We start from the raw sequence: 27,628 nt of genomic DNA on the forward strand, positions 1-27,628 counted from the left end.
CGCTCGGCCGGGCTGGGTGTCCCGGAAGGGCGGGCGGGAGGCAGCCGCCATGTTGGGTGGGGCAGGAAAAGGGGGGAAGGGGCCTCGCGTCCGGTTCCGGGGCAGCTGGTAAGTGCTGTTGAAGCGTCGGTTCTCGAAGGGCGGAGGCGGAGTCCGGGGGGGAGGGGTTGTGGGGGGCTCTGCCGCCGCGGAGCGTCGGCTGTACAGGTGGGTTGGGGCCGAGGCGAGGGCCAAGCGGCCCCGGTGGGGCCGGAGCAACGGGGGCGGGGTTGAGGCGGGGGGACCGGGGCCTGCAGCGGGTCATCACTGGTTTCGCCTCTTGCCGAGGGTCCTGCTGGCCCCCTGCTAGCCGGCGCTTCCCTTGGACTGCCTGTCCCGGCTGCTCGCGGGCTGCGTTAGGCTTTACTCCCATTTATTCCCCACCTCGCGGGTACAAACCTGACGTTAATCCTTCGGCCTGTGACCGGGCGTCGTTTGTCCTGGGGATTAAACCCTGCTGGAGTTACGGGCGGTGGATGTCGTGTGTCTGCATCTAGAGACGCAGCAAGGAAGTCACGTCTCTAGATAAAACAAAAGTTTCCAAAAAAGCAAATAAACTGTAGTATTGGCAGCAGGTCGGTGCTGGTGGGTGCCACTAAAATCGTGGTCTCCATGGAGAATCAATCTCCTTACGCTACTGGGCCCTGCAAGAGGCAAAACGTGGAAAGGATGGCATTTTTCCACTTAGTTTCAACTATACTTGTTGTGTCGTTTCAATATTCAAATTGGTATAATGAAGGCACCTTAAGCTGGGTAAATCTAGTTTAGTTCTAGGATTTAGTTGTGAGGGAGTTGAAAACACAGCAGTGAAACTGTTTAGTATGTTGGAGTGCTTGTGGTGGTGAAGACTACACATAAAATGACTTTTTACGTTTCCTTTATCATAGACGCTTTGGGTTGCAGTTCTCTGGCACAGAATAACTGAGAGAAACTGGCTGAGACTATCACTCAAACTGTACCCTTCACAGAGAACTGTTAGGATGGGAAATAGTGCATTAAAAGCCCACCTGGAGACAGCACAGAAAACTGGTGTGTTTCAGCTAACGGGAAAGGGACTTACAGAGGTAAAGTAACTGTAGGGGAAACATGGCTGTTTGTGCACGACTGACACTTTTAGAGAGAAATTCCCACCTCATAGTGATAATGCACTGCATACATGTATTTCTCATAAACAGTGACGGATAACAGTATATCAAGATTTTTTTTTTTTCCTTTTTGCAGAACAGATTTTTGTCTGCCCAGCCTTTTGATTGAGGATTTATCTGTCAGGGCACTTGTATGCATATGAGCTTATCCTTTAGAGTGCATGTGTGTTCAAGAAGTACTAGTTATGATGTTGTGATTTTTAAAAAAAGGGGCTGTAAACTTGAGGGAAAGAATGTAAATTTCATAACCATGTTGTTACCTAGGAAGAAAATCCATAATTTGTCGCGTTCAGATACTTCTGCTGTATTTAATTGTAGTCATATGAATAGTCTGTACGGGCTGTTCACTGGGCTGCAAGCATCTGGAAAGTTATTAGGTCAGAAATTGTCTTGACTTGGACTCAACTGCAGAAAACCACTCAATGCCCTGGAACCATAAATCAAGTAACAATTCACAGGATCAGCAAAATAACTCCGTATTGCAGTAATTTTCCAAGACTTTTTTAAAGTAGCTTCTTCCACTATCCTACCTTCTCTTTTCCCTTTTCCTCTGCCAGACCAAAGGAGAATCAAAACCACTGGCCTATTGACCAGGGCTTGCTGATGGTGATTGCCATGTTTTTCTTTTTTTCAGCTCTGTGCCAAGTGCAGATTAAAGTGGTACAGGATGTAAATAAGAATAAGGAAAACGGTTTACATCATTATTTAAGAAGGAAAGCAAGAGAAAAATTTCCCGATCCTGCTCTGCTGAAATACAGAGTTGTTAACTAGCTGTAGAATATTTTGAAATTACAGTCATGTTTAAGAGAAACACACAGGAAGACTGAAACATAAATGAGCTCGTGTCATGGTATACTTCCTTCTCCCTTTCTAATATAAATTCTTTGGTTTAAAAACTACTCTTCCTAGATGTTGGACTGTCTCCTGTATATCCCTTTTCCCTTCCTCAGATTAAATAATGTTTAAAAAAAAAATGTATTAAGCAAATTTGTCAGCTTAGTTGCACACTGTGGTGACTGGACATTGTGAGGCATATGACAGAATATAATAGCAGAAAAAATTTCAATTAAAATTTTAAGCCGTATAACTTGAACATTCGAAGTTGTCATCAACTATTTAAATGCTGTATCTTTTTTCTCCCCCGTAGTTTCCTGAAGATCTGCAGAAGCTAACAAGCAACTTAAGGACCATAGACTTGTCAAATAACAAAATAGAGCTCTTGCCACCACTCATTGGAAAATTTTCCTTTTTGAAGAGCCTTGTCCTAAACAACAACAAACTGAGTATGCCTGCTAATTAATATCTCCACAGATTGTTAAAATAATAACCTGACTTCTCTGATCAGAAACTAAATGTAATGATTTAACTCTCACAGGATGTAAATGGGGAGTTTAGTCACATAAACTGAAATCTTTGGAATTCATGTACAGGAAAAAAAAACCCAAACCGTAAATTCTTCAAAACTAGTTGCCAACTTAATTGTATTATCGGTTTTACAATGACATGTAAGTACTTAAAACCGTAACGTTTCTGTGCTGTGACTTGTCTGATCTGAGGGTTTAACTGTCAGAATGGATTAGTAATTGCGTAGAAAACAGGTAATGAAGATAATCTGTAGACAATGTTGCTGGCCATTCGATGGTTGATACTGTTTCTGTTAGACAAAGGTGCAACTTTTTTGAAAAATAAGGATGAGGTGAAGAAACGAACTTTTTAATGCGTTAATTGTGTATTATTTGCCTTTTTGAAGAAAATGTAATTTACAAACCTCTTTGTACTGCAGCTCAGGAGTGCTACAGGGTATACATGTGTGTAGGTAGAATGAGGGATGAATGAACACCCGCAGAGCTGACCGGGTGAGACTTATATGCTGGTAAAATATGGTATGAATTACCTGAGAACTTGCTTTTGAGGGAGTTGAGCAATACCTTTAAAGGGCTGCGGCAGACCTGAAGCCATGAATTGTGTGCTACTTCAGACGTCATAGAATACGTTGTCAAAGTGGTTAGTGAGGAGTATAACCGATAGGCTAAATCCTCTCAGAGTAGTGTTTTCAGCCTGTGATTTGAAGGTCTTGCCTGTCTGCAGATTAAGATATTTCTGGAAGGTGGTTAAAAAGCACGTGTTGTTGTGTGCAGGGATGTGTGCCTTCATTGGAAAATGGGGAGGAATCCTGTGAGAAATTACTGTAATATTGCACTGTTTTCCATGCAGCAGCTTATTTGAATTAAGTGGGTATCAATATTCTTTGTTTGGGTCATCTCTTTGTTCTGTGATTTGTTTCTAGCTGCTTTACCTGAGGAGCTGTGTAAACTGAAAAAACTGGAAACACTACACTTGAACAGCAATCACTTGAGGCAGCTACCGGCTGCGTTTGGACAACTTGCGGCTCTCAAAACCCTGAGCCTTTCTGGAAACCAGCTTCGGACTGTGCCTGCACAACTCTGCGGTCTTCGCCACTTGGATGTGGTGGATCTTTCCAAAAACCAGATCCAAAACGTGCCTGACACTGTGGGAGAATTGCAAGCTATCGAACTCAATTTGAATCAGAATCAGGTCTGGTAACTGAGATATTATGGGCACATAGATTTAGGACACAGTTTATCTTGGACTTAGTACATCCACAGAACGTAAGCTGAGACCATCAAAACTTTTTAGCTAAAAGACATTTCCTGGACACAACAGAAATGAGGGATCGTAGCTAGAATTTATGTGCTGATATTGCCCGATTTGACTAAGAAATCCTGAATTTAGTCATACAGAAAATTATTTGGAGAGTTCTTGAGTAGGAATCTGATAAACAGCTTTGTAGGTTGCCAGTCATCATGGAAGAAAAAAAAGTTACTTAGATTTTTGATCATTATTATTGTTGCTTCTGCATTGTTTCTGTTACTGTTAATTTAGTTACTGTTAATGTAGTTTATCTTTACAACATGGTAATTTTCGATATTGGTCTGAAGTGAATCACTTTAAGTAATTGTGGATCGCTAACGTTTTAATACTGTTTCTCTTTGTTTTTTCATTTCTACCAGATCTCCCAAATCTCGGTGCAGATCTCCCACTGTCCACGCCTCAAAGTCTTGCGTTTAGAAGAAAACTGTCTAGAACTCAGCATGCTTCCTCAAAGTATCCTCAGTGATTCCCAGATCTCACTGCTTGCTGTAGAAGGCAACCTCTTTGAGATCAAGAAACTCAGAGAACTGGAAGGCTACGACAAGGTTTGTGTCCTTTCTTTTTTTTTATTTTAAAGAAGCTTCTGGTGAAGTCCTTATCCAGTACCTCCTCAGAATACTAAGCTTTTATGCTGGTGAATACAAGCGCAGTCTCTTGGTATTGGCATTGGTACTGGGTTCATAACTAACCTCTGAAAAGAATGTCAAGAGTTCTTCAGAGATTAATTTTCTCATGGGATTCAGGGTCAGTGTTCTTTCGTCAGCACGTTTTGGAGGGTAGCTGGAGATGACAGGTGTGCGACTTCACTTTGATGGGACAAAAACTAACGGATGCTTCCTATTATGGAGTGTTCTTAACTGTTTAATGTTCGTTCACCCGTAATGCTTGAGATTTGACTGATCAGCGCTGTGAGGACTTTCTAGAACATTAATCTGAATTACAGCAAATGGCAGAAATTTTTGTGGGTTTTTTTTTTTTGGTTTGGTTTGAAATTAAAGCTCTAATGGTTATGTCTGGGAAATGAAAGCATGCTTTAGATGCAGAGTGCTTTTGAATCTGAGAGCAGAAGCTTATCTGCTTTCAATACTAACGAATCTTGTATTCATTTCTGAATCTTAGATTTTTATTTTTGTTTTGTTTTCTTTGTAGTACATGGAACGATTTACTGCGACAAAGAAGAAGTTTGCATGATCATTATTCTGCCCCTGTGTATTCCCAGTTAGAAGAGTTAGTGACTGAAGCACCTGCTTCACTGACTTAAACCAAGACTGATGAAGAGATGATCAGAGTACTCCTCCTCTGTAGTCTGATATGGCCTGTTAGGGCCACACTGAATAAACTTGACCTAGAGAACATGGGTATTGAACTGATGAACCTGCCCAGGGGCCAGTTTTGATTTTTGTGCCACTATACCCTTTGACACAATACATATTCTCCTTTTGTCAGGGCTTGTTCTTTCACAGAGAAAGGGAATGAGCGTTTCAAAGGTGCCAGTTCCCTTTTGTCAGGAAACTGGCTGTTGATTTTTAAGAGGATTATTTCTTCTGGAAACATTTTTCAATGATAGCACATGGAAGTTCTACCACCAAAGCAGATCTGAAACATTGTATGTCTTGCAGTAAGCACTATTCTGCAGAGAACAATTTTTACAGGTGAGGTTTTAGCTTGTAACCTGTATAAGATTTTTATGAAGCACAAGTAGTTGTGGCTAAGTTAAGTGTTCTATTAACTGCTTCCGGTAAACAAATCGTGGTTTGAGCATCCTTCATTCATACTTTACTGTACAGGCTTTCTTTTCCCATAAGCAAGAATTGCACTACAGTCCACTTCTGCTTGAGCTGTATCAAATAAAATTGAGGTTCATCTTCAATGAATTCTGTAAAAATGTATATTGCTGGAAAATATAATATCCTTGCACTGATTCCTTGTGTACAGAGCAATGCTGAAAGTTTTAGTTGTCAGCCTACTGCTGCTGCCTTATTACCAAAAACACCTAGAAAGAGCTAAAAATGTATGCAATTATGTAACTTATACTGAAAAGGAAAATGTACTTTTTTATTTTAGTAAATCGTTTTCAAAAAATCAGTCCAAGTTTATTTGCTGTAATGCTGCTGTTGTCACTTTTAACAAATAGTGCTAAGTTGAAAGCCACCGCTTGGGTACTTGATTCTGTCAGTTGTTGGTAACAGCTATGCTTCAAGGTCTTCAGGAACTCAGAGGATTTGAGCCTGTCAACTGTTTGGTGTTACATTAACTACTGCTCTCTACTTAAGCTTTCCTACATGAGACAAGAAGGGCATTTGACAGCCACCTCCTTAAAGTAGCTGCTGTCATTGTTAAATGTGTTCAGCATCTTATGCCATGTGCAGTTAAGAAAAGCGAGGTGACCTCTGTGCCCATCTTTTTCCTCAAGGTAACAACTATAACTAAGATTAGCGATAAGGATTCTTTTATAAGATGCTCAGAAGAGGTATCCAATTCCCTGACCCTGTTGCTGTGTTATTTCAGTATTTACACAGTAATCTCTTTTGTAAGAGTGTTTTAGGGAACATCAGCTCCTTATTCAAAGGATGGATGTGATCCATCATTAAATAGGGAACAGTTTTACTTAAGAATCCCCATTCCAGGTCTTACTTTATGGAAAAACTACTAGCTTCCTGTAAAGAAGCTGTCAGCAGACAATCTTTACAAGGTTACTTTGTTTTGCAAGACATAACCAGGGAAATGCTGTAAGAACACACCCTGTATACCCAGAAATCTGGTCAGCTTTGTACTAACAGACTCTACAGATTATGACATGCAAATCCAGCAGTGAATAAAGCCTGAGGCTTGTTTTAAATTTTAGCTCCTTCCACTTGATACCTAAATCCCATTTGAAGTATTAACTTTATTTTTTTTACTAGAGATTGGCCGTGCATAAGACAGCCACAGAACGAAGCCCCTCAGTTAGTGAATTGCCCCTTTGCATTCCCCAACTCTGACAACTACAAAGGAGCAGTCTATCATCAGTATGTGTGCTTCTCTTTTGTTGTTGGTTTGTTCTTTTAACTGGAAATATCTGTGCTCAGACACACTGCTTCTTATTTAACACCTGTTTATCAGGATTCTTTTGTCTATTCAACAAAGATATGTAAGAAGAGATGATAGATCAGAACATTAAAAAATGATGCAGTTAGCTGTGCTGTAAAAAAAAAATCTTTGGAAGTATTTGAAAAAGTCAACATTTATTTTACGTGATCACTAGCATCTTTAGAAACCTTTCAATTGCTCATTGTTAGGCTCCTCTGCTACCTTGGAGTTATGACAGCTATCAAAAATCTTGTAAAGCAAAAGGGAGAAAAAATAGTGGTGCTGAGTTAGTCCTGGATTAACCAAATTTGTTCAAGAACAAAGGAAGACTGTTTCAAGAGAGAGTTGGCTGATATCCTCACATGTTTTAGGTGACAGCAATAAATAACTGTGACTAAGTCACTTAGTAGAACACTGTTCTGTACATCTCAGCACTGTCTGTAATTTGTTAGTAGTTTTGTATTGGGAGTTTCTCACTTTTCCCTTCTCACCACCCCCACTCTACAAGTTACACTATAAAATTATTTCATTCCCATGCACAATTATTGACAGCGTTTTAGTTTTGGAATTACTGAGTTAGAAAATGTTACCCTAGTTAACAATATAAATACTTCATGTATTTTATTTCATACTTTCAGCACTTGCTTTCCAGTTTTCTATTGCAGTAAGATACACTTTTCCTTTACCTATTCAGTGAACGTTTAGGTAGTGCATTGCCTTTTCAAGTGCAGCACAGGTGAATTAGCAACTGCAAGTCACTGCAGCATGTAAACAGCATATTGTTTCACCTTGTAGCCTTCACAGAGGACAGTTCTGCAAGTTGCTGCACAAGCAGCATGTGCTGCAGTTCATTCTACAGCTACCTCTGTGTTAAGAGGCTTAATCTTTCACCAAGGAGTAGGACAGCTTGAATTTACCAGGTATCATCATTTAAGTGACCCATGGGACATGAGCTGCATGCCCAGAATAGTTACATGCAGGCTGTCCCTAATTTTTTTTTTTTCCAGCTACTGGTAGAAACTATGTGAGAAGCACTTCTTCCAAGCCATTCCCAGATAGGCTTTTCTCTTGCAGCTCAAAACTGCTGCAAGTCACCCCAAGTCTGTATTTCCCTCCCCACCTCCTCCCCGCTAAGAGCATTCTGGAAACCTGAGGCTCTAATGTCAGAGAAAATACAATTCAAATTGCCTCGCAAGTGAAATTGCATTGGTGGTAGGTTATATGATTAGATTTCATCTACTGGACTGGGTCTGTGCTAGGCACATGTTACTGATACTTGACTGGAAAGTTTAAGTTACTTTACTTAGTTCCTTTATCATCCTGATGTATAGTCAGATATCAAATCAGTCTTTCGGAGAAGATCTGAACACATTCCATAGTTTGAAGCTAGGTGACGTTGATCATGCAGGGATGACAGCTAGAGTGTTAAAAAAGATCACAATGCTCCTCTCTTCCCAACCACACCCATTCTGTTGTTAGCCTTAGGATTTCTGTGGAATAAAAATAGAAGGGGAACTTCCTAGTTGCATAGTAGCAACTAGTTCTGCCAAGTTTTTCAAGGACAGGAAACTAAACAAAGACATTTCAAAGAGAAAATAGTTTTAAAACACATTCAGTTATAAAAGTATGTATTTTTTTATGCACAACATAGTTTAACAATCAAAAGCAGAAACTGTAAACCTTAAATTCTTAACAGCATTCAGAAATACAAAGATGTACAAGTGTTGATTCCATCCCATAGAAATTAAGCATCTATTCTACAGACAACAGTAAGACAATGCGAGAAGCAGACTGCATTGTTCACTAACATAAAGGCACCAACTCCCTCACAGATTTGGCTATGCTGCACCAGAAAATAGTATTGATATTCCACTAATACTCGAGCTTAGAGTCTCAGGAATTATTTCCTTGTGTGGTATTCATTGCAATACTATGATTCTGATTACCAGTCACAGCATTCTCTCAGCCAACTTGCTAATTTGTTGTTAGAGCTCAGGGAAGTCAAGAACATGGACTTGTAACAGCAAGGGAGAAAAACATTCCAATGTTTGGAACATCCAGATGCTCCAGAGCAGGTTGTAAGCAGAGTAAGGTAACCACCTTAGTCTTCTGTTCCAGGAGACAATCATCATTAAATGACATATACTTTGCTTTCACAACCAGCAGCAAGTACTCCTCCAGTTAACCTGAAGTTTGTAATAAGGGGAGAAAAAAAAGCATAAAAATCCTCTATGCTTTCCCATGGAAGTGGTGGTTAGAAATTTACTACACAATGTTCTTAAAAGTACTTTTTTTTTTTCTTTTTGTGTTTTTAAGCACATAAACTTCATTTACTAATGGGGTAGCTAATGAGCTTTTAAAATCCATTAGCTGTCCAACAGTTGCTGGAAGCCAGGCAGAAGCCAATACACACCAAAGTATCCAGGCTCCTAAAAATGACTTTACCATATTCATGTAAGACAGTCTGTCATTGGTCTATTTATTACATGCAGCAGCTCCATCCTTTGGTCAGGGCTTTTTGTGTGTGTGGTGGTGTGGTTTTTTTTAAATACCAAGTTGCCCTGGGAGTGAACTGAGAATATACCAGCAATACTGACTGTATTTCTACTAAAAGGAAAACACTTAACACATTTGTCTTACATTTCAGCAGGTTAGTGTCATCTCTCTAGCCCTGGGATTCATTATTAACAGCTACTCATGGACTATCCTTCCAAAACAACCACCCCAATTAGTTTTAATTGTTCCTCCAATTGATTTGATTTGAAGATTTTTGCCATCCAACACTAAGTATCACAGGTTAGTCCAAAGCATCATTTTCACCTTTGAAACAGGCATAATATGTTGCTGGGTGGAGTTAAAATTATACAGGTCACTTGCAATTTACTCACCAAAAAAAGTTCAAGAAAGTCCTAGGACTAACTATGATTATACTACAGTAAAACAAAAATGTTTCTCTTCATAGGAAATCGGCTTTACCTCACCTGATCAGAAACTCCTCTAATCTGCAACAGAACAGGAACATTTTAGTTGGCAAGCAACTTGGGACATGTCAGTCCTAAAGTCTGCAATAATAAACCAGCCAGGAGTCTATTTAGAACTAGTTTATTTCAAACTAGCATACAGTTCTTAAATAGGTACTGCTTCCTCCTGACTTGTGACAACAGAAGTTTCATAATAAGCCTCTCTGCTTTCAGTAGGTTTAAGAAGCTCCCCCAACGTCACTGCTGAGAGCAAACTCTGCACCAGATCTCAGTCACTATTTTGTACTGGAGAAAGGCATAAACTGAACTCCAGGAAAACTGCCCAAAATAAAATTCGATATGGGATAAGAGATAGCTGCATGCTTTTCTACTCAGTTTCTTCCAGTTAAGGTGCATCATTCAAACACTTAAAAGTTAACTTTTAGATGAGGGGCATAACATTTTCTATCAAATAAATACTTAAGGGAGATAGTTTTCTTCTACTGAGATGCGCAAGGGTTTTAGATCAGGTATACACACACACCAAATACTACCAGCACAACGCAGCACAGTTCCCTAGCAATGGCCTCCAAACCAATATCAATTTACAGTAAAGAATGGAAACCTGTATATCTCTCCAGATACCTTTACATTAAGGTTCGTGTGGTTAGGAAGTGTTTTAAAGCCCTCAACCCACAAGTAGTGAGTAGTGGGCCTCTTCAATTCTGTAATCCACAAACTGAACCCCGAACCACTCGTGTGGTTTGGATTGTAAAACTGGTTAGCCTGCCAGAGATACAAGTCAGACAATATTCATCAAGTCCCTATTTTAGTGAAGACACTCAACTTATGAGGTATTTCAAACAGTGCAAAGTGCCCTCTCCAACCTTCCACAACTGTGAATTCAGGTTACCCTGCCTGTTCAACTTCAATAAAGGTCTGTATTTTGGGTGCAGGAAAAAGAAAAATAAAGATTGGGAGGGGGAATAAAACATGCAAGAACATTCTCAAAGCTGTAACACTTTTAGCCCTGAGCAGTTTAAAGAAAGTGAAGGCAGATGAGTAGGAGAAAGTTACATTGGCTGCTTTCTTGGGAGTCAAGGCCACATTTACATGAAGCAATAAAAAAAACAGAAGAAAATTAATCCCTATAGAAAGGGTACTGCTTCATTTTTCCAAGCCCCTCTTATTTCAGAATAGAAGTTTCACAGATCCATGAACTTGGTGGCTTGCAGCTGGAGAGACAATGTCATTGAACAATGACAGCTGGCATTAATTGTCAATTAGTTTCTTGGCTCTGATGTTTGCTTGCTCAATGCGTTCCCTGTTTGTATCAGCCTGAAAGAGAAATTCATAGGTCATTTGCAGACTTCACACAAAACAATTTAAAAATTCAAACTGACATGAACTTCTGAATTGTAGGGTATTATCATTGTGGTAGACAGAAGGGGAGAAACTTTTATAACCAGGAAGTAATTCCCCCCTCCCCAGCCAGCACATGCTGTCAATTTTGGCAAGAAACAGAATCAGGACAAATAGTTTTCAGTCTTTAGCAGACTCTCAAAGCACACAGCAGCTTGCCTCAGCAAGTCAGAAGAATATTAACAGAACAAGGGGATAAAAATTCCCACTCTCCAAGGTGTAGACACATTAAGGACCCTACAGAGCAGCTTTGTTGCTATGGTCTAGAAGCAATGGTCTAAACTGGAAGTGACCCATGGCATAAAGTCAGAATTATTTTGCTTAGTGCAAATCTCTGGTTTTCATCCACACATCCTCCAGTGTCCTTGTGGCATAATAGCATGGTATCTGTAAGAAGAGTACTTTATTTTATAGCTGTTTTACTATTACAAAGCATCAAGTCAGCCACAGCATCTAGGCTGAACAAGTGTCAAAATACAGTTTTACTGAAAGGTATGATGAGGAGCTTCAAAACAATTCCCTGATTATCCAGCCCACAGCAAGGAATGAGCAGGAGAGGTAATAAGCACAAAACTAGCCTCTGCCTGCACCATGAGGAGTGGAACTCCTCAAAAGCTCTACCTGTGCCAAGTATTAGCCATTTCACACCTTCATACTGCAATGGTCTGGGAAGAGGACATTGGCACACCAAGCCCTTCCCTCCTGTTCTTTCCTTCCTGCCCTTCAGGTCAACGGTTGGGGAGGGGCAGGAATCTACTACAGAAAAGCAAAAGTTTAACCTGCTGACACCACTTTGGAAACACATTGATCTAGCTACAAGATCTTCTTTTACAAGAAAGCCAATAACATAAGCTTTTATTAGGGGTTTATTCAGACTAGACTACCAAAAGTCATCCACTCAAGCCTATATATTTCCCAGGAGAGTTGGAATTTTTATTTTTTTAAAAGATAATAAAAGCATCAACTCCATTCTGAAGTTAAGCTTAATACTGCTCTTTGTTTCTTTATATGATACTGTCCTTTGGTGATTTACCCTCAACATTTTGATTTAGCTTCCACACTGTTCACTAAATTTAAAAACAGCTATCAGCGGAAAAGGATTACTTTTAATATCCTGAGACAGGTTGCCAGTCTCAAAGCCAGGAATTGCACTTTCATTTTTATTTCTGTTTTGTAAAGCAATTCTAACTTGCTTACATCATATTTTAATAGTTAGTAAGACTTGATCAGCAAGGTTTATTCAGACCACTAAAACGAAAGAGCATCAGGCCAAAACAGGTGCTTGAAACTACCAGAAACACTGCTGCTAAAACCAGTAATTCCCACTTGCAGTTAATGTGACCAGTCAATTTTCAGTCCATTTTATAGGCTGTAAGAATTTCACACCTCATTTTAAACTCCAATTAAATTCTCTAGTATTCTTTAAAATGTCTGATTTTTTACTTCATAATCACCTCAGATCTGCAGTTTCAGGGAACAGTGAAAGACAATTAAGGCATCCTCCATAAGATCATGTTGATTTGCCTTATTAATACCACAACCCCTAAATTATAGACAAAATTCAGATGCTGACATAGGTACAACCAGCATTTGTGTCAGACTAGCTCTGTATATTTCAGAAAATTCCGTTCCTCTTGTTTTTAACCCTACTGAGCATTTCAGTGATATCTAGCTTCTCATTTTGTCTTAATTCTATAATTTTACAGCAATTGGTGTTCACTTCTGCTTTGTAAAATCTTTACTATACACTATTCATTAAAGCTTTAATTTCCTTTCTTAACCAGGATGTCTGTAAAAGAACTTCTATTCATTTCAGAACATGGGGATTTCTAAAATATTACTAACTTCCTCATAAGTTGCTGTCTGAAAGAACCCCCACCAAAACATATTTATATACAACTTATCTGTTTTGGGAAGTTAATCTTTAAAGCATTAAAGTTAAATATTAAAAGTGATGTTACTGGCTATGACTAACTTCATGTGCAGATGAGGGCAGACCACATCCTTGTGCACCTACAAAACCTATTACTCCAAAGTCTTTCCAGCCCCAATATTAATCTGTCCATAACAATCAGGGCAATTACCTGTGGTTTATTTGACATTCAATGATTATAGTGACTTTTCAGGAATTCCAGAAGAATCTTGCTATTGTTAAAAATACCTATTCCCTACCACACAGAAGATTCCCAGGAAGAAGGAATCCTCCAGTTATACCTCCAGTTTGCCCTTTTGATCCAAAAGTTTAGTTCTCCAAGTAAGCAATGACCTGTACTGTATCTTCAGGTTTCCTGACACTCTGAAGCATTTGAATTTTCAGCTACATTCCCAAACACCAAGATACATCTGGTTCAAATCATAGAATCATAAGGTTGGAATAGACCTCTGAGATCATCAAGTCCAACCATCAACCCAACATCACCATGCCCACTAAACCATGTCTTGAAGGGCCACATCTACACGTCTTTTGAACATCTCCAGGGACAGCGACTCCACCACATCCCTGGGCGGCCTGTTCCAATGTTTGACCACTCTTTCAGTAAATAAATTTTTCTAATATCCAATCTAAACCTCCCTTGGTGCAACTTGAGGCCATATCCTCTTGTCCTTGGGAGAAGAAACTGACTTCCACCTCACTACAACCTCCTTTCAGGTAACTGTAGAAAGCAATAAGGTCTCCCCTCAGCCTCCTCTTCTCCAAGCTAAACAACCCCAGGTCCCTCAGCCACTCCTCACAAGACCTGTTCTCCAGACCCTTCACCAGCTTCGTTGCCCTTCTCTGGACACACTCCAGCACCTCAAAGTCTTTCTTGTAGTGAGGGGCCCAAAACTGCACACAGTATTTGAGGTGTGACCTCACCAGTGCCGAGTACAGGGGCACAATCACCTCCCTACTCCTGCTGGCCACACTATTTCTGATACAGGCCAGGATGGTGTTGGCCTTCTTGGCCACCTGGGCACACTGCTGGCTCATGTTCAGCCGGCTGCTTACCAGCACCCCCAGGTCCTTCTCTGCCAGGCAGCTTTCCAGCCACTCATCCCCAAGCCTGTAGTGCTACATGGGGTTGTTGTGACCCAAGTGCAGGACCCAGCACTTGGCCTTACTAAACCTCATACAATTGACTTTGGCCCATCGATCCAGCCTGTCCAGGTCCCTCTGCAGAACCTTCCTATCCCCAAGCAGATCAACACTCCCAGCCAATTCAGTGTCATCTGCAAACTTACATCGATAAAGATGTTTAACAAGACCAGTCCCAACCTGGAGGTTGGTGTAATCTTAATGCATATTTATGGTAAATACAAGGCCATTCCTTATAGCATTCCCTCTCAGTAACAATCTCTAAGCTGAAGGCAGAGAACACCTTTGACACTTACCTTTACATTTATCCGGTCTATTTGTTTATTCTGGGCATCAATCTCATTACCCATATCCAAAGCCATGTTTTTCAAATTCCCAAGAATGTTTCCCACTTGAGCAAGATTTTCATCCATTTCATCTTCTCTGGCATCATTTGTTATCCTGCTCAAATAATTAAGACAGTGTTTCCAAGAACCAAGAACATGCTTTTCCCTACCCTAAATTTACTTTAATAGAAATTGTTTGTTGCACAGTTGTCTGACAGGCAACAATTCAAGCCAAGGTATGTTTTTCCCCTTCCAAACCCCCATTTATTCCAAGCAAGCAGCCCACCAAAAAAAAGGTGCTAAGCTAGACGCTACTACAACAACAGAATTTAAAATAACAGCTACCAGAAGTTGTTTAATACATAAGTTTGTCTCAAATATACTTTATGACATCAAAAGTCCTTGATATTTTTAAGTCCCCTCATAACTAAGCACTAAGCTCTATAGTCCTCACATCCAGAAACAGACTGATAATACCACCACTATGAAAAAACCAAAAGTATAAGATGAGAACTACAATACTGAAAACAGCGTCTGCCATCTCCTCTCCAAGCAGTAACAATTCCTCCAAGCACAAGTAAAAACCAACTTCACCCAAAATGCATCTGAAAGAAGCTGGCAACTGGTAACTTAGGATTTCTGCATTTGAGATTGAGAAATATGAAGAAGCAAACCTTGTAATATATCCACCACTTGGTCCTCCAGAAGTCTGGGGCTGCTGCTGATTCATACTTCTTGGTTGCATGGATATCACATGATCCGCCGAATTCTCCATTCTATCTCCCCAGGTTGCTCTGTATGGCTTGCTAGCCTCAAAATTCTTTGTCCTACTCCATAAAAATAAGAAATCTGAACTGCTACATCTGAAATATGTCTTCCTGACTGAAGTTCTGTATTAATCTAGGATTTTCAGAAACATTTGTCTTGTGCCTGAAAGAGATGAGATTTTGTATAGACAAAGCCTTGTCTATACAGTACAATTTCTTATAGTGGGACAGTACAAACATAACTGAGTTGCTCTGGGGACAGTGATTAACTTGGTCTTAAGCTTTAATACAAGCACAGTATTCTCCTTAAAGTAATATGCTTTACTGGAAGAGGGGAAGCTTATGACAGTAACAGGAAAGCTTACACTGTCATAAGATAAAGTTGCATTAACAACAGGAGTTAGTCTGGAGTCAGGACTAGTTACTTTTCAGGGAAGAAACAGGGATGAAGGAAAAAAGCTCCCTCAAATACAAACAGCTACACTATGCAAGAAAACCATTAACCTCTACTGTTTTTTTGTCAAACATTTTCTGTTGCCAAGTCTTTCTTTTTAAATTTAACATTGATTCTGAAATAACAGTAACCATGTTTAAATAGCTCCTCCTTTCTGCAATTCAATTGTACTAACCCCATTAAAGCAACAAACCAGCTTACCATAACACTTTTAGACATAATTCAGAAGAGAAATAATTAACGAAAGCACACCAAGATGGAACAATCTCAAGAATCACAGACCCACAAGAGCAAGAGGGAAAGAAAACATAACAGAAAAATAAGCGATCTAAATTAGGGTCAGTTCTTATGAACTCTAATTCACATGTTCACTTTGTTTGCTGGCATTTTCAGGTTTAAGCTAGATAATACAGACACTTTTCTGCTTCTTTAAAAGCCTATGAAGGGAAATATGTTGTGTCTTTCAGTACATCTAACCTTACAATTACAGGTAATCAGTTTCTATATCTCTAGTGCCTTTCAGAAGCCCAGATGTTTCACATTTGAAGAGGTGTGAAATTAGCTGTAATGAAGAAACACTCCCCTCATTCTTCTAGCATTTATGTAATTGAAATGGGAAATTATATTTCATAAATCAGATCCTATGAAAAGTAATCTAGTATGAATACATCAAGGGGAAGAAACGGAGTAACTTCTCAGTTCATGATGGAACTGCTGCATCCAGCAGAACCCCAGAGAAACCTCAACTAGTCAGTTCTAGCTCCTTGTGCATACACAGGCTTAAAGATCTCTATGTTTGCAGCAACTAGGTTGAGCACCACATTTTAATCTCATTCACACTAAAGCCACAACAGCAGGAGAGCTTTGTATGCTTCACTTCTGGCCTAGAAAAGTCTTAGGTGCCAGAGGTAACTGCGAGGAATTTATTGAACAAGGACAAGTGGCCTGAAAACTACTTGCACATGTGAAGTAGAGAGCTAGAAACAGAATTGTTGCTCAAACTAGAGCACAGTTAAGAATAAAGCTGCTCACCGCCTGATTTTTTTTTAAGAGCTTTTTTCAAATTACTATACATTTGCTTTTCTCATGTTTCATTTCTGTAAGAGTAAGGCAATTCATAGAACCTGTCAAACCAAGCAGTTCAACACTTCCACAACTAGTACACTCCATAGTAATTGACATTTTCCATTCATGTCAATGTTATAACACATCATAGTCACAAGGAGACCTGCATGCAGACATCATGCACATGCAAGCACAAATCCAATAGAAGCATCACTTCAGATAGCTGGTTAAATGTAGATCTGCACTAATAAGACTGACCTTGTCCTAAAATCCGCTTTCACCAGTTAAGTGAATACAGCTTCTTATCCTAGTCTTCATTTTTAGAAAGCAAGCAGTCAGTCAGTGTTAGGAGAGAATGGAGAAGAAAGAATAGTAAAGACCAGCAAACAGGTAAATTGTTACTAGTACATAGATTATATTAGAGTACTGCCAGTATTCTGTGTGTTTTCACAAAGCTTTTATAAATAATTTAAGCCTAGGAGAAATGAGAACAGCAATATTTAGTTCAGCAAGTGTACTGATTTAGCTTTTTAAAAAAAAGAAAAGCTTTGGAGGCAACTAATTGACAAATAACTCTGACATTAACATAAAAATCGATGTACCAGTAGATATATGAGAGGCATTCACAGTTTCTTCTTCACTGCCCTCTTATTTAGTAGATTTTGCTGCACATTATTGCTCATTTTGGTACACAGCTCATTATTTCCCTTTGTTGTCTGTATATTTGGAGCACCACAGGAGTCCACAAATTCTGAGCCTACTCAGTGCCAATAAGCTGCTTAACTTCTGTGAAATAAGACTGTCAACTACAGAAAACAGACTGAGTGTTGAAATGCTCAAAGTCCAACTTGATAAAACTAATACGAAACAGTAAGCACACCTATGCAGGGGTCAGGACAGAACTATCTGCCTTTTCAAAGGACTAGCTCCAAGCCTTTCAGCCTTAGAAGCCACACTCATAGCTATCCTAAATGATCCTCAAAGTATTATTCTGTCGGACAAGCAGACTCAGCTGGTCCAAGGAATTTTTACCTAAATTTCTGCTACTTCTAGGCTGAATATGGGTTTTTTTTTCTCATGTTAAAGAGCTAAAAATGAGCAAACACACAGACTATTCACTTAAGTGGTCACACACTTAAAATTTTCTTCTTCACTTGGAAGAACTATGATCACATCCAATTCACACAAACCAATTTGATACTTTGCTGCTTAGAGATAAGGCTAACACACCTCCAAAAATAAATATTGCTTTCGTTACAATACTGATTTCTGATCGTTGTTTAAGCTACTTAGGTGTTTAGAAGTACAAACCAAGTGCCGTGCAAAAGATTAGATTACACCTGACTTGGATACAGTAGCAATAACACCGATGTTACAAAAGTACTGTGAAGCAGGTCTGCAAGAATTTTTGTAGTCACTAGTGAAAGATAAAAGCTTTAGTATTAACATCTGTTCTATTCTCTTCCCCCCTAAAGCATGAGCATTTTTTAAATGCCCAGAAAAAACAATATAACTTTCCTTCTCCAAAACAGGAGTTTTCTTGCTTCTAAGTTAGTACAAAAGGTACTTTTGTGAAAAAATGACTTTCGGAGTCAAATTTCTAACAGACAGACACTTATATATAGCTATTTGCAGTCCAGTTTGGTCTCACCTGTATGCACATTGATAGTATACTACCAAATATAAGCTTTAAGAAGATTAGGGCACAATTGTGCAGGACATTATACAGCAGTTATATTTACAGCAAAAGGGGCACAATATATGGTTAGATGCAAGTAAGCTTCAGCTACTCTCATACAATTTTAAAAGGATGCACCACTACAAACCAACACAGTCAACCTTCCTAGAGATCCAGCATTTTTTAATTAGCTTTTTTATTAGAAACCATCTCTTAGTACAGTAGCTATTGGGAATATTCTAGAACTTCAGACCTAAGTACCACTTTAACTGACCTGTTACAAGGACAGACACAGAGCCCACAACATTTGTTGAGCTCTGTCAGTGTCTTCTCAGCTTCTCTCATATCTTTATTTATCTGGTCCATGCCTTCTTCTATGCGATTCAGTTGTTCTAGAAGAGAAACAAGTAACCTGAATTAACATGGACTCGGGGAAGGTGGGGTTGGGATATTAACATTTCTTTCAAGAAGTAACTTACAAGTTTCAGTTCTAGCCCTATACCAAGACTAATGCCTTTTTTCTTTCCTGCTTTCTGGGATTTTTTTTTAGTATCTTTCTTAAAAATAAAATGATAAGTTGTTTACTACATTAAAAATACTTTCCCTATCCTTAGATCAGCACTGCCACTGCTGCTTTTAGAATAAATGCAGACAGTTACATTCGTGCTGTGGTGGAAAAGAACAGCTTCTGCAGCAGAGCTTTATTACTTTGTAACCAACATGGTCTCTTAACTACTTTAAAACCTCTTTTAAATACTACAAACATATGGGAATAACCAATTAGCAAATCCCATTTTCACATAAGTAGTCTTTAGTTTCAGCAACAACTCTGAATGATAATCCTTTTTCTTACAGTCACAAAATTGATTTTTAATGTTAGAGAGGAAGAAGGAAGAACTCACCTCCCTGTTCATCCAGCATGGTGATAGTTTTGATGCCAACATCATGAGACTGCAGAGAAATTTATGAAAACAGATTTCAGCACAGCAGTGCAAATTCAGGTCTCTACAGTAAATTTGATAAACCAATCAAGTTCATAATAAAACACTGTGCTAGGGATAACTTCTGTAGTAAAGTTATGCTAAGTTTCAAATTAGATCCTATGCCAGCCTGATAAAAATCCCACCTGTTAGACTAACCCAATTAGTAGGTTTTTGTGATTTTTTTTTCTTGCATTACAACAGCATGATAAAATTTATTGTAATACTCAGATCGAACTATGACAATGACAAGCTAAGAAAAGGAAACCTAGCTGCGCCTTGTTTTGAAAAGTGGCATTTAGTTCATTCTTTATCCCTATACACTTCCATAGGGCTGACAAGGCCTTTAGTCCTGGAAGCCAGAATAAAAGAAAGCAAAACAAAGCCTGCAAAACCATTCTTAAGAATTCAGCACATCAGGAAGAGAATAGCCCATCACTTATTTTAGAACCAAGCAGAAAAAAACAGCAGCGAGGAATACGCTACAGTACAGCTATTTGCTGGCTCAAAGTCTTGAATCTAGCATGTGAGCTGCACCCATGCTTTACCATAAGCTGGCAGCATAGAACTGGCTATAGTAGGAGTTATTTTAGCTCCTATGAATCACCAAACTATGATACCAAGAGAAATTGTGTTGGGTCATTACACGTTCTTAACATTTGTGTTTGAGAGGTATTCATTAGGCTACACCAATTTAAATACCTCACTGGTAACAGCAGCTGAACTGAAGTTCCACAGCAGCCTGCTACTATCTGGACAGCGAGTACAGGCTCATGTACAAGGGTGTTAAGAGTCTCATCATCTTAACTATCTTTAGAGTTATAACTGATGAGCAGATGGTAAGAAGGTGTAGGTAGAACTACTTTTGTTTAGAAGCTTAAAAGCAGCCCTATGCTCTACTCCCTGACCCAACTGAGCCCTACCCGCCTCCTCACAGCAAGCCATTTCCACACTGTTCACAGGCAAAGTGAGCTAAAAGACAAATGGAAGATGTTACGAGAAGCAAGTGATGCAGCAGCCAAAACCATAACTGACCATCACAGAAGACTTTTTATAACTGATCTGTAACCTTTGGAGATTGGCCATTTTGCTTAAGAGGAAAACAGGTTAAAAAGGATGTTGGTCCTTCTGTGATCTGACTTTGCATAATGTGAAAAACATGAGGTTTAAGTCATTCCAACTCTGCTACTGAATTAAAGCAGCAACTTCTATTAATGTCATGTGTATCTCGAAAAAAGTTTGATAAAGTGATTAAGATGTGATACTTAACATGCTGCTGCTTATAAGGCCCCAGGCAATTCAAAAAGCTTTTCCTTACCTCAATGGCCAAGCCAAGAATCCTCCTTGTGCTTTCCAAAGACTAGAAAGATAATTTTAAAATGAGGGCATTAATGTATCAGTGTCTGAAAGTAGTCTTCAGCAGTTCATTGCAGTAAGGCAACTACTATACAAAGGTTCATCAGCCGGTCTATACGTAATACACACTACAACACACTCACAATGGCAGCATACTAGTTTTTTTCCAGTTGCTAATAAACCCTTGGTTTTTAATACTTGCTAGTACTTTGCTTATCCCATTGGAAAGTCATTATAAAAGAAAACATTCAGATTCATTTTAGTTAAACACATTAAGTCATGATGTATCACCATCGTTAAGAATAGTGTAGGTACCCAACCTGCATTGTCTCAGTAATCAGGACTGGGTGATCAGTACTCAGTCAAGTAAGTGGCTTTATAATTCAGAAGTTTAAATTCACTCTTACTTTTAGGAGTAGTCTTCACCCCAGTATTTACTAAGTAATGTGAGGGTTTGAAACATTCAGCTATAACCCTGCACAATCGCTACACTAGACTGTCTTTATTTTTAAAAGATACTGTAATCTTGGCAGGTAAGTACTGTAATCCCAGATGGCTTCCCCTATTACCTCATCAGTGACCTGGTTGGCCCTCATCTGAATCTCTTCAGGTGACAGTTCAGCCATGATGAGGAACAGTAATAATGTTAAACAGAATCTTCTCCCTGTAATAGAGATACCAGTTAAGCATCAGAATTATCCCTTTATCAGTATTTTGAGTTGAAACTAGAAGACTGCTCAAAGAAGGAAAACCTATGCATTTCATTCCATTTAGTACAACACCTGGTTAGGACTAGAAGGCACTAAAAGAATTACTGAGCTAATGTGACATAACTGAGGAGCTAAGAGAAATGCAGGAATAATCAGTATGTGAAACTGTTTCCTTTCAAAGACTTGGCTTCCTAAACATTTTTGGAAAATTCTTTCCATTGTTAGTTTAAGGTAAAAATCAGGAAATGAAGTCTTAAAATAAAAAGCTTCTCCATGTTGGAAAAACACATTGTTTTACCAATAACCCAGAAAGAAATTCATTAAGGCATCTAAGTTACTAGCATAAGCTTTCACTGTCCTTCACTGAAGGACTTCAACAGACAGTCAGAAGAAGGGAAAACACTTTCACAGGCCAAGCACTACATAAAATGATTCTGAAATAGTTGTTGTTCTGGCGCAGTCAATCCCCCAAATACAAAAGGAACTGCAAGAGTTTTAAGTGGTATGCCTGAAACTCTAGCAAAGGTTTTCAAATCTACCTTTCCCATAATAAAGATAGGATCAAGATTTTCATAACTGAAGTCCCAACACACCATGATTTAACTTCTGCTATAAACAGGAGATATATTTTTGCTTGAAGAGACAAGAGGAAAAAGCAAGCCCATCAATAAATGTATTCTTATCAGAGCCAGGTTTTTCAGAGCTAAGAATCTGCATTTTTATTGGAAGAATGGTAATAAATCCAGCACTCCTAGCAATGGGAAAACAGAGCTCCCAGGCTATGCAAGAATTTAAGGAGATAGCACATAAGCTGAACAATAAGAGGATTTTTTTAAAAATTAATTTTCCCCTTAACTTTAGATAAATCCTTGCTCTGTCACATGAGTAGCTTCCAATTAAGTTCACATTATCCATCAAGATGACTCCAAACATCCTGCTTGACTAACAGAACTATGTTCCACTTTTCCCTACAAGATCAATATTTTTGAAGATGTAACACCAGTAACTGCTCCTGAAAGGGCAAATTCATGCAGATTCACCCAGCTGCTAGCTAGGGAATGGATGCTGTTCACAGTTCTTTGCAGGAAGTGCACACACCTCTGAGGGAGAGTTGAAATCAAGACACCTAATCCCTTACAGCCAAAGTACTTCAGGTTCGAGGAATACTTCAGCAGGTCTGGTCTTTAGCACCTAACATATCTCCCCAGCCTAAGACTATGCTCTAGGAGGTTTTTTCCAAGTAGCCATCAACACAGGTTAGTTTTTGCCTAAAAAAAAAAAGACCCAAAACAAAACCCCACACAGTCATTCTCACACCAGGCCTCTAACAGCTCAGTTTGCAGTAGTCCAATTTCACTATATAATCAGTAACTTACCTTTTCATTCCCAAGCTTAAGCTCCTTTCATGACATTTATTTAGGGTAGCTCAGTCCCAAGTTTGAATTTGGGAATGCCCTTCAAGCTGATTTGCACAGCTAAGGACCAGTAAAGGAGGGACAGGGAGGAAATGATCTGTTTCCACTGAGTTAGATTATGCACAGGAAGACGACATCAAGCTGGTTCTTTGGGTTAAGATCCCACATTTACTTAATATTCAGAAACAGAATGAATTTTCAAGTATATAGTTGCACTGAACAAGTGATATCTGGATGACTGTAATTGTTGCAGGCTCAGCCAGCCTTTCCCTACTTTGGGTGCCACACGGTCAAGTACCGCCGGCAACTTGGAGCCATAAAACATGTCTCATCTTGGACAGCGAAAGGGATATCATATCCCCACCCTATGACTACAACAGCTCCCCAAGAATCCCATTGTAATTGCAGGACTGGGCTGGAAATGCAGCTGTATTCCCAGAGCAACCTGAAGATTTCTTTTTCAGCAGCCATGGTGTCCTGCTTCCCTTCGCAGCTGTGGGCTCAGGGTGCCCAGGAATTCACAAAGCAGCATAAGCACAACTGCCAGCCCTATGATGTAACCCTAGTTCAGAAGCTGTATTTGAGTCACCCAAGAGCCATACTGCAGCCAACACTACACAAGACAATAACATTTTATTTGCTTTTGAGGCAAGGGCATGACAATAATATTCTCAAACATGCATAAGCAGGATTTGTTTATAAAATAGGTCTTTAATGGATAATAAGGCTCTTATATTTGAACAGATGTTTGCAAACACATTGCACTACTACCTTCATGTCAAGAAAGCATCCAAAATCTGAAGAAAGAATGCATATTTTATCAGGTCAGATAGTGAGTTTTGTGTTTTATTCACTACTGCCAGAATGTTGTCCTGAGCTACTAGAACCGCAAGCCTTTGGAGAAGCCATTGAAAAACAAACCAGCAGTGAGACTGAAAAAGGAAAAGGAAGGAGACAACAGTCAGCACTTCCAACTGCCAAGCTAGTATTTCTTGGTGGTACAGTTTGGAAGGTAACATACTACTGGAAGCCGACAGTCATGACAGGACTGAAGCTCATGTATGCTATTCTAAATTCACCCTGGGCTTGACTACGACAATATTAATAAAACCCTATGAAAGATAATGCCATGTTGAAATCTGAGATTAATTACATGGAGACGTAGCAATTGCATGAAGAGCTACTTCATGTACTATTAGCTATGAAACTATTATCCCCTCAACTTCGTCCTATTTATGTTAGCTCACTAAGGAACTAGCAGTCCATTATTGGACACAAATGAGTTAGTAGTAACACTCTAAACCAGAAAGTGTCTGAAGTTGCATCCGACATCAGACAATGAAAACACAAGCTCTGCCACTGAATCTAGCAGTTCTAACAGCAGACAGACAAGCTTTGCATTCCCATAGCTTGCTCCTAGCTTCCTGAACAACTCCACTGCCAGACAGCAAGAAGTTCTATGGAAACTCACTGCATTCTTCCCACTTTCCCCCTAAATCAATGGTATTTGGTCTTGAAACTGTTTATGAATTGACCTAACACTGAAGAAACATAGCTGCAAGATAGGAAGGAAAAAAATCCTTCTACATAGCAGACACTCATCATAAGAGCAAAAATGTTACTTCCAGGATTCCTCAAGGCTGAGGTATGCATATGCTTATCTTCTGACACTCATATTTGGACACCTGCAGTGTTTTGCCTCTTGTGAGATGAAAACATAATCTACAGTGATAGTTCATACGCTCAGTTTACAATTGCTAGGGTAACTGACCAGCATGGGAGGAAGCTAAATAAAACCACTCATACCACTTGGAGAATAAATAAAAATAAATGGAGAATAACTAAGAGTCCACAATTTTCTTGTGAGTAGGAAGTGAGAGAAGAAACCAGCATAATACGTTTGACCATGGAAGACAATAGCTGTAAGAGTTGAAAGTTGGTATAAGATTATCTCTAATACCAAAGCCATAAGGCTTATCAAGTTTGCCTTCTAGAGTAATTTCTTTCTCTCTTAAGAGCTATTTCCAAACTGTGAATGAAAACCATGTAACTCTTACAAAGTGTTGTAGCAAGACTCCAAGCTTAGGTCTTCATGTTGTTTTCCTCTTCAAAATCTAGTGAAAGTTTTTGGCAGTCAGGAATCAAACATAGCAGAGTTAAGTGAAAAACTTTCATACATGTATGTCCAAGATACTTGTTTTTATAAAGTCACAATACAAACGAATCCTACCCTTTCGATTTCCAACTATTTGTCTACCTCTTCATTTCATTTCAGATAAATCAGAAAATAATACTTGTAGCTTATCCTTTTAACATAATCCACTAGTAAGAATACTAAAGTATTAAACCTTAAAATCCTACAATTCCTAGTTCACTAGTTTTTTTTCCCCTTGGATGTTTCATACGTACACCAGAGAAGAAACTTTAAATAGCTACTACCTAATACATCTAAAAGTATGACTGAGAAATGCAGCCTATGCCTCCTTTCGGGTAATCTTACCGCAAAGGTTGGAAGTAGGAGATGCACAACCCTGCTGTTGCAGCAACTGACTGAAAGCCAGTATTTCATGAGCTATACTTTTAGCCATCAGCAAATTAGTACAGCCTCAAGTGATCACGGATGTCTCTGCTCTTGTAAAGTGAGCTGTTTCCTCCCCCAAAAGACGGAAAAATTAATGAAACAATATTCTCATTGTGAACGTTAATTATGAAAATGTATTCACATTTCTGTGTGTTCTCACAAAGATCAAAAATTAGTTTACAAATTAGATAGCTTTGTATTGAGGGTTGGTTTTTTCATTCTTTCAAATTCTTTATATCACTAATGTTCAAGGAGCTGTTTTTCTAAAAAACCCTTCCTTAACGCAAACAGTTATCCCACTTGTTAGTCAGCTGAAACCCAGCCCAGCTAACACAGCGTGGTACAAGGTATCAGCACCAGAATGTACTCCTCCATACGATTATGCCTACAAGATAAACGAATAAAGCATCTGTGACCCTGGGGGAAGAGGCCAGAGCCTGAGAACAAGACACTACTCTGCATGTTTCCTGCTTTCTCTTATCAGCTTCCTGAACACACTGCACAGAGACGATAGCGCAAAGAATAGGTGCCAGTAATGCCACCTGCTCTGTGCACTGTGTTCAGTTCTATACCCGTCTCAATTAATTTTTGTTCCTGGAAAAGCCTCGTGATACCTCTTCCAAATTAGTTACTGGCCAACACAAATTAACAGCCAGCCCTAGATCCATATGCAGACAGTAACAGATTCCATTTCTTCTAGTAACACAAACTGTGCTATATAACAAGCTACTTCAAATGCTACAGAGCAGGGGAGATCAGGCATATAGATTGGTTAACAGACTGTCAGTAAGCAATTGCTCAAGTCAATGAATTAAGCACTAGACCTCACAGGAGGCTCTTCTTTTGTCCCTAAGCACCTTCCCACGTCACCGTTCTCTCTGCAGCACAGAATCAGGTTTACTCTGAAGTAAAGCAACACCCAGCTGCTTAGTTCTGAGCACTGAGCATCTACAGCCCTTTTCAGAGTGAAAGAGGAAGCTAAATAGTTAAAGAAGTTGCACAAAGAAGTTTCTAAAGTTTGTTTAGCACATTTGCTTAGGCTGTTAAATCCTGTGCATTGACTTAATAACCTTCATTCTGTGAAACGAAAAATAAAGCTGACTCTTCATTAGCTTCCCAGAAGTGCCAAGGACATCAATATGTACAATTAAGAGAAGTACAAAGCACAGGTTGCTTTCGATACTTACTGTTTACGACGTACCACAACAGCACCTTCCCGGTTAAAGGCAGCAGGCCACAGCCAAAATCCAAGAAGGCGTAGCAAGAAGAGGATTTTCTCTTGCACCCTCCTAACAGCTCACCTCAAGGGCTCTCGCCGAGCAAGTAAAAAAACACCTGTAAACGGCACCACCGCCCCTAGTAGGGAAGGGCCGGGCGAGGCCTCCCGGCACACGAGGGGACGGGCGCAGCCAGCGCCGAGGCGGGGGCTCGGAGGGCCCTCCCAAACCCGCAGCAGGCCCCGTCCCGCCACCCCGTTACCCCCCGCTGACCGACGGGCCCGGCGGCTGAGGCAGGGCGGCACCCGCTAGGCCAGCGCGGCCAGGACCGCCCCGCCGAGGCCCCAGCGGAGCCGAGCCCGCCCCACACAGGGAGGCGGCCACGGACCGGATCCGCCAGCCGGCTGCCCCGCCCGGGGCGCCGTGACCCGGCAAGTCCAAGGCGCCGAACACCTACCGGCACCACAGCCGCCCTCGAGCCGAGCCACGCCACGCAGCGCCGAGCCGTCCCTTTAAGAGCCCATGTCCCGGCCGCTCCCGGTACTGAGCACCGACCCGCCAGCACGTCACTGCCCGCCCCCCGGAAGCGGGAACTGGCACCGCCTATCGGAGCCGGTGCCGCGCGCCACACCCAACACGGCGGAAAAAAGCGTACGCCCTCGCCGCCTAAACTTGGGTACACCCAACATGGCGCC

At 40.0% G+C, this 27,628-nt stretch overlaps 2 protein-coding genes across 4 annotated transcripts; one reads left to right on the plus strand and one right to left on the minus strand.

Annotated features, from left to right (window-relative positions):
• Positions 1–91: 91 nt before the first annotated feature.
• LRRC57 (leucine rich repeat containing 57) lies at positions 92–5,942 on the plus strand. 2 transcript variants are annotated; one of them, XM_086462364.1, is made up of 6 exons: positions 92–108; positions 927–1,103; positions 2,332–2,467; positions 3,472–3,740; positions 4,217–4,402; positions 5,007–5,942. In XM_086462364.1, the coding sequence occupies exons 2-6, from the start codon at positions 1,020–1,022 to the stop codon at positions 5,046–5,048; spliced, it is 717 nt and encodes a 238-aa protein (XP_086318490.1). In that variant the 5' UTR covers positions 92–108; positions 927–1,019; the 3' UTR covers positions 5,049–5,942. The 2 variants fall into 2 exon arrangements, with proteins under 2 accessions (XP_086318490.1, XP_086318491.1); XM_086462365.1 differs by lacking the exon at positions 92–108 and adding an exon at positions 186–207.
• Positions 5,943–8,537: 2,595 nt separating this feature from the next.
• Positions 8,538–27,448, minus strand: SNAP23 (synaptosome associated protein 23). 2 transcript variants are annotated; one of them, XM_086462030.1, is made up of 8 exons: positions 27,391–27,448; positions 21,580–21,674; positions 20,973–21,014; positions 19,577–19,625; positions 18,949–19,066; positions 15,385–15,537; positions 14,681–14,825; positions 8,538–11,224 (listed from the first exon to the last, which is right to left on the minus strand). In XM_086462030.1, exons 2-8 carry the CDS (start codon positions 21,634–21,636, stop codon positions 11,159–11,161), a joined length of 630 nt encoding a protein of 209 aa, XP_086318156.1. In that variant the 5' UTR covers positions 21,637–21,674; positions 27,391–27,448; the 3' UTR covers positions 8,538–11,158. The 2 variants fall into 2 exon arrangements, with proteins under 2 accessions (XP_086318156.1, XP_086318155.1); XM_086462029.1 differs by lacking the exon at positions 27,391–27,448 and adding an exon at positions 26,904–27,026.
• Between the last annotated feature and the right edge of the window lie 180 nt (positions 27,449–27,628).

This window comes from Leptosomus discolor, chromosome 3 (genome assembly GCF_034619465.1).
Source record: "Leptosomus discolor isolate bLepDis1 chromosome 3, bLepDis1.hap2, whole genome shotgun sequence".
NCBI lineage: Eukaryota > Metazoa > Chordata > Aves > Leptosomiformes > Leptosomidae > Leptosomus > Leptosomus discolor.

Bases quoted from the DNA above. Each gene is read 5' to 3' on its own strand.
- SNAP23 (XM_086462030.1), bottom strand. From the start codon at position 21,636: ATGGCTGAACTGTCACCTGAAGAGATTCAGATGAGGGCCAACCAGGTC. The intron at 19,067-19,576 runs GTGAGTTCTTCC...TTTCTCTTCTAG, and splicing joins CATGCTGGATGAACAGGGAG to AACAACTGAATCGCATAGAA. The intron at 11,225-14,680 runs GTAAGTGTCAAA...TTTCTCTTTCAG, and splicing joins TAGACCGGATAAATGTAAAG to GCTGATACAAACAGGGAACG.
- LRRC57 (XM_086462364.1), top strand. From the start codon at position 1,020: ATGGGAAATAGTGCATTAAAAGCCCACCTGGAGACAGCACAGAAAACT. The intron at 2,468-3,471 runs GTATGCCTGCTA...ATTTGTTTCTAG, and splicing joins CCTAAACAACAACAAACTGA to CTGCTTTACCTGAGGAGCTG. The intron at 3,741-4,216 runs GTCTGGTAACTG...CATTTCTACCAG, and splicing joins TCAATTTGAATCAGAATCAG to ATCTCCCAAATCTCGGTGCA.